The sequence below is a fragment of the Myotis myotis genome, unplaced genomic scaffold, assembly GCF_014108235.1.
Source record: "Myotis myotis isolate mMyoMyo1 unplaced genomic scaffold, mMyoMyo1.p scaffold_m19_p_56, whole genome shotgun sequence".
Taxonomy (NCBI): Eukaryota; Metazoa; Chordata; class Mammalia; order Chiroptera; family Vespertilionidae; genus Myotis; species Myotis myotis.
Window position 1 is genome coordinate 600864 of NW_023416364.1, and position 6620 is coordinate 607483.

Consider the following 6620-nt stretch of genomic DNA (forward strand, 5'->3'; position numbering starts at 1 on the left):
GGAGCGGCCAGGTGTGCGGGAGCAACGGCCAGGTGTGCGGGAGCCCAGGTGTGCAGGAGCAACGGCCAGGTGTGCGGGAGCCCAGGTGTGTGGGAGCGGCCAGGTGTGGGGGAGGCCGCGTAGACAGCTTTGAGAGGGAGGTGGAGCAGGGAGAAGGAGGGAGAAGATGGCGGAGGGGGAGGAGGCGGGAGAAAGGAGGGGAGGAAGGGGAGCCACCGCCTCTCCCCGTCCTCCTGGCCACAGGTTAGCGAGGAGCTGGCACCTGTCAGGTCCTCCGCCCTGTCCCGCCAATTTGATGCCTGACCACCTGGCTGAGGAGCCCCAGCGCCCGGGGGCTGTGGGAGCAGGTGTGGGGCGCACCAGGGCCCTGCCGCCGCCTCCCCCACCCCAACAACCCAGCACCGCGGGGACGCAGAGCGCACCCCTCACCGCCCCCCCCCCACGCCCCGTGTCCCACTCTGGCCCCAGATGACTGGGCCCCGCTCCTGTCCTATGGGGACCCCTGAACCCGCGGAGGTGCGTCCCTGGGACCTGGACGCCCCTGAGGACCAGACAGAGCAGCAGCGTACCTCGGAGCCGACACGACAACCCAGTCCGCTGGGAGGACCCAACCCGGAGAGGAGCTGGTGGGGCCAGGGGACGCCGCCTCCAGGCAGCCCCCCAGGATGCGCACCGGCCGGCCTCGGCAGGACGTGGAGCTCCGGGAGTGAGGGGACAGCCGCTTTGGGGAACTTTCCTTGCCTTGAATCATTAACGCCGGTCCTGGAAGGAAAGCAGCAGCGCTGGCGCTCCAGGGTCTGCGATGGTGCGGGCACCCGCTTTTTAAGACTAAAGTGGGGGACTGCTTCTCACACGTGCGCCCCCCGCGGGCGGGAGACCACGGACCCTCCACTCACGGTTTCCTTCCAAGACTCGGACACCGGACCTTCAGGCTCCCCAAGCCCCGCGTGGGCGCAGCCAGGGCGCGGGGCTCATTTAATTGGGGGGGCGGGGAGGCGGCGCGGGCCGCGGGCCAGGGGTGCGCGCTGAGACCCTGCCGGGAGCCCGAGGAGGGCGCGCCCGGGACCCTCGGGCAGACTCCTCACAGAGCCCAGGGGACCCCGGCCGCATCGCCGCCCTCTCCGTCCCTCCCGCCCGTGGACTCCGGTAAGTTCTGCCCGGACCAGGCCGGGCCTGAGAGCCGGGGAGCGCGCCCCACGCCGGCGGCGGGGCTGGGCCATCGCCCAGGGACACTCGGTGCCGCGTTAGACGCGAGTCCGCACCCGGACAGGCCAGGCTCCTCACGGCCGAGGCAGGGGCGGGGGGGCACGGACTGCGCGGGAATCGCCTCCCCTGCCCCGAGGGGACAGGACGCCGCGCGGGGGTCCAGCGCCCAGCGCGGCCGACGCCTCCTTCTTAGACGCGACCGTGCCCAGAGCGGCACCAGTGCATGTCAGGTCGGGTGCGCTCCTCACGACGGCGGCGGGGAGGTCCGAGCGCAGGTCACGTTTGGGCTTGGGCACCTGCCCACCTGCTGCTCCCTGGACGCGGCTCGGTTGGTCGTGGGGGTCACTGGGCGGCCCCCACTCAGGCCTCTGCCCCCAAACCCTCAGGGTCACCTGGAGGTTGTGGCCACAGCCCTGGGCCGGGAGCTGCTTCCCAAGTTTCCAAAAGAAGGACCCCGCGTAGGCGCTGAGCGGTGGTGCAGGTTTAAAAGAGGATGCCGTGAAATTCTCACTGTGACGGCTTTGCCCGCTGGCCTGGCGTTTAAATACGTCACGTAACTGTGATTCAGGGACAAAGGCCACGTTCTCTCCTGGCAGACGAGAAGGCTGCCTCCGAACAGGACCATCAGTGGGTGAGCGTCCACCTAGGAACCAGGAGGTCAGGGTTGGATTCCCGGTCAGGGCACCTGCCCAGGTTGTGGGCTCTGTCCCCAGTGTGGGGTGTGCAGGAGGCAGCCGATCCATGAATCTCTCTCATCATTGATGCTTCTGTCTCTCTCTCTCCCTCTCCCGTCCTCTTTGAAATCAATAAAAATATATTTTAAAAATAAATTAGAAGTGATTTTCCAACAGGTCCCTTATGTCCAGCCATGAAAACCAAGCAAACCACAGGTTGGTTCTGCCTTTGGTAAATGTGGAGTTACACACGATGTGAACCGGTGTTGTCCATGTGGGTGGCGAGGAGGGGTTTGCAGAGACATCACAGGGAGAAGTGAGGTCCCTTTGTGCAGGGGGGAGGGCGAGCCCAAACCAGAAGCAGATAGAAGTGTATGGGGCCGGGGAGGCTTAACAAGAGACTTTTCTTTGCAGGCGTGATTTATTGTAGCTGTGTTGCCATGGACACCCTCCCTCAAAGGGCTCAGACCTCAAACGTGGCCAGCCTTCCTTCCCTGGCCATCTCTGACCCAAGGCCAGCCAAAGGTCACGTATTCTTGCCCTGGGATTGAGGTGCACGGCTTAGAGCTCTGTGTCCCCGAGTTTGGGAAACCATTTCTTGCCTTCTCGTTGGAGACGGTTCCGCTCTCCAGCTGTTCTCACAAAGATGATGGGAAGGCCGAGTGGGTCTCGCAGCGCACGCGCACGCGGAGTGTTAATATGGCCGATCCTGCCGCAGCTGCCGGTGAGGAAGGTATATAAATAGTCGGGTATTGGGGTGCTGGAGAGCCCTCGGGGATCCCACGGAATCCCTTCAGCTCAGAGACATGAGGGAGCCCAAAGAGTTCAGTGCAAGAGCCACATTTCTCCACAGCCACCCAGAAACCTCGCCTTCACGGAGTTTTAAAGTCAGGGCTTGTGAACTCTGAAGCTTATTGTGACTTAATTATTTAAATTGCCCCCCCTTTTTCACTCATCTTGCTTGCCCAGAAATCGCTTTCTTAAAAACCCGGTTGTGTTAGTCCTGAGAGTTGCCCCCCTCAGGCAGCCAGTGTTTCAAACACAATTCAGGGTTCGTAGGCCCCGGGGGTTCGTGTCATCTACACACAGACGTTGGTGGGAAACACACGCACTCCATTTGATATAGAAAATGTTCCGGAAAAATAAAACCACACAAGCAGGAAAAAGTTACCACTCTATAGACAAAGATTATGAAAATTAGATATTTTATTTATAGCTTAACCACAACAACAATTTTCTTGTTTTTTCTCTCCCCCACGAGTTGTAAATACATACTAGAATAAACTCTGTAGAATATACAAAAAAATACATAACTTTCCCATGAACAGTTTCTTTATAATAAATAGAAGGGGACGCGTGTGTGGCTGATCCCCGCGGAGCTCCGCGCCCGCTTCAGTTCTCAGTCTGTTGATTTATGTTTAATCTCTTGAAAGAGCGGGGAGTTCCCTGCCCCTCAAAGGTCGCGATAAACAATGCGCGAAGTGGTGCCCCGCTTTCGCTTTTCCTCCACGTTCTTTTTCCCTGACGATGGAGAGTTCAGCCCAGATTTCCACGCTCGCATTCAGGCGGCACAAAGCCGACAAATTATACAATGACTTCTAACCTGGCCCTCCAACAAAACAGCGTCTTCCCGATACATCGTAGGAGACAGATGGCAACGTGGGGACGCAGGAGGAAGGAGGACGGACAATGGCGCTGCGACGAATCCGGGCCGCGGAACAAAGTGCGCGTCAGGGGCGAGTTTGGTTTGACGGGTGAGGTTCCCACGGCCCGCGGCGCGCTGGGAAGGCGGCAGGTGCCGGGCCCGCGGGCCGTGGGGCACCGTGAGCAGCGCGTCGCTCCGAGGCCTGGGCGCTGCTCCCTCCTCGACATTAGCATCTCTAAGCCGACGCCGCGGCGGGACCGGGAACAAACCGCGTCCCCCGGGGACGCACTCGGACTGCGGAGTCCTCGGCGCGCGGGGATGGGAGGGGGTCACGCCCGCCACAGCCGCCTCCTCCCCGCGCCTTCCCGGCCCTAAGACGCGCCCCTCCCCGCACCCGCCATCCCCGGACTTGGGCGCCGTCTCCGCTTCAGTAACTCAGAGCCCATCTGAACAGAGGACGTCCCTCACCAGGGGCACCGACCAGCCGGACGGACGTCTGTGTCCGCCCAGGACTCAAGCGGGTCTCCAGGGCCGGGAAGTGGGGCGGGAGGGCGCTGCGTGGCGGCGGGGTTTGCCCCGGGAGCGAGGCCGGGCGCGCGGCCTAAGCGCACCCCCCGATCGCGGGGCGGCGGGGCGCGCAGCGGCGCTTGTCGGGCGGCGCCGGCGGCCAGCAGTCCCGGTCCGAGCCGGCGGGGCTGGCGGGGGAGAAGGCGCAGCTGCACGGGGAGGTGGAAGCGGACGGCGCGGAGGAGGGCGGCGCGGGGCTGTCGGTGCCGCTCCACGTGGACGCGGGCGACGGGCTGTCCCCCACGCTGCCCAGGGCGCCGGCCGGGCTCGGCAGCGCGGGCTCGGGGCGCAGCGGGCCGGGCAGGGCCCCCCCGCAGTGGTCGGCCAGGCGCAGCGTCTCCGTGAGCGCCCAGATGTAGTTGTGCGCGAAGCGCAGCGTCTCGATCTTGGTGAGCTTGGCGTCCTCGGGGAACGTGGGCAGCACCTCGCGCAGCGCGTCCAGCGCCGCGTTCAGGTTGTGCATGCGGTTGCGCTCGCGGTTGTTGGCCTTCAGCCGGCGCGTCTTCTTGAGCCGCTGCGCCGTCTCGGCGGTCCGGGCGCCGCGGGGAGCGGCCCGCGCCCGGGAGGGACGCCGCCGGCACTCGTGGCCCAGGCCCGGCAGCCGCGTCCCCGGTGCGGCCCCGCGCGGCCGACGTGCCCCGCCCGGCGCGCCCGGCTCCCCGCGGTCCTCGTCCGCGCTGGACCGAGGCGGGGTCCGCGCCGCCGCCGGGGAGGCCGCGCCCCACAGCGCCGGCGCGTCCGCCTCCTCTTTCATCTCCGAAGCCTCGGACTTGACGACCGTCCTGCGGGAGGAGCGGGGAGGGGACACCGAACTGTCGGTTACGCGGAAGCAACGGCACGTGCGTGGGGCCCCGGGACGCGCGCCCGAGAGAAGCCCAGCTGGGGGGGGGGGACCCCCCGCGCCCCGCCGGGCCCCGCGTCCGCCCGGGAAGAGGCAGAGGCCCAGGGCGTGTGCGCCGCGGAGCCGCCCTCCGAGCGGGTCACTTACTCGGCTGCTTCTCCAGCGCGTGCGGCCCGGGCGGGTCCCGTGCGTGCGCTCGGGGTGCGTGTCCGTCTGTCACTCAGCCCCCGCCCGGCACGCGACCCCCGGGCACTCCAGTTAAAGCGAAGCGGCTTGGGGTTCAGTGGCTGCGTGTCTGGCACACGACTCTCCTTAAAACCCCTTATATACCCCCCGGGAAACAATCGGATCGCCCCGGCCCCCTCCCCTCTCCCCCCTTCCCCCTCCCGCTCCTCCCGCTCCTCCTTTCACTGCTTCGTCCTCATTCAGTCCTTTCTCCCCGCGCCCCTCCCCTCCCCTGCGGGCCATCGATCCTCCTCTCCCACCCCGCACCCCTCCGTCTAATCAGCATAAAATGGTTCCGGAGCCCCCGCCGGAGCTCCCGGCTGCGGCGGGTCCGCTTGGGGACTCGGGGTCGCCACCGCCCTGCGCCCTGATTGGCGCTCGCGCTCGGCCGGAGCGTGCCGCTAATTTATTAATGAATGGGGGGCGCGGGCGCAGCTGGCCAATCCCGGCGCCCGGACCTCGGGAGGCCCGCGAGCCACGCGCGCTGAGCCCGCTCCCTTTCAGCGGCTCCGCGGGGGCCGGGCCCGGGGGCAGCGGGACTCCCCCACCCCCAGGCGAGGGTCCGCACCCCGAGAGAGCTGTCGGTCCTGGTGCCGCTGGGCCCTCTGGGCAGGGCCTCCTGGGAGCCGTTTCAAGCGCATCACTGGGTTAAGGGAGGAGCGGGGTCTGGGTAGCACGCCGTGGGAATGTGGGGCGCGCTGTGGGAACCGGGGGCGCGTTGTGGGAATGGGGGGGGCGCTGTGGGAACCGGGGGCGCGCTGTGGGAATGGGGGGCGCGCTGTGGGAACGGGGGCGCGCTGTGGGAACGTGGGGCGCGCTGTGGGTTCGTGGGGGCAGCGCTCCTCAGAGACCAGCGCCAGAGGGTGGAGGACAGACGTGGCAGGATTCACAGGCGCCTCCGAGGGGTCCTGGAGAGGGGCGCGCGGAGGGGCTCTCTCAGGACGTGTGACAAACAGGCTCCAGCCACGACACGGACCCTTTTTTAGGGCGACCTCAGTAGACGGCTGGGGGAACAGCAGGAGGCAGCAGCGGAGCCCAGGAGCCACCGGCTTGCCTCAACGCCCGAAAGCGCAGGGCCTGCGCTGACATTTCCGCGCTGGGGGCGTTGTGGCCCGTCCTCCCGACCCCCCCCCCCGCCCACCCCCGGCTTTTCATTCGGAAAAAAGGGCTCAAGGGCGCAGGGACCCGGGGAACTTGTCTGGAATCGCTCGGCAGCGCCCACCCTCTTGTCGAAGGGGCTGACTTGTAGGGAAGAAGCCAGGGGGCCCGGAGGAGGGGAGGGTGCGGGGGTGGGAGACGCGCCCGGCGGGGCGGGGAGGGGGGCGCAGCTCGCCCGCAGCCCCTGAGGCGCCTCTGCAAGCTAAGCGGAGGCCGAGCGCACCTGACGTTGGGGTTGAAAAGTATCGGGCTGGCTCTGCAGGCGCTGGAGACAAGGTGCGCGCCCGGAAGGAGATGAAAGAGG

At 66.5% G+C, this 6620-nt stretch overlaps 1 protein-coding gene across 1 annotated transcript; it reads right to left on the bottom strand.

The window, feature by feature from the left end:
- Positions 1-4126: 4126 nt before the first annotated feature.
- NEUROG2 (neurogenin 2) lies at positions 4127-6247 on the bottom strand. Its single transcript, XM_036311532.1, has 2 exons — positions 6213-6247; positions 4127-4874 (listed from the first exon to the last, which is right to left on the bottom strand). The coding sequence occupies exons 1-2, from the start codon at positions 6245-6247 to the stop codon at positions 4127-4129; spliced, it is 783 nt and encodes a 260-aa protein (XP_036167425.1).
- Between the last annotated feature and the right edge of the window lie 373 nt (positions 6248-6620).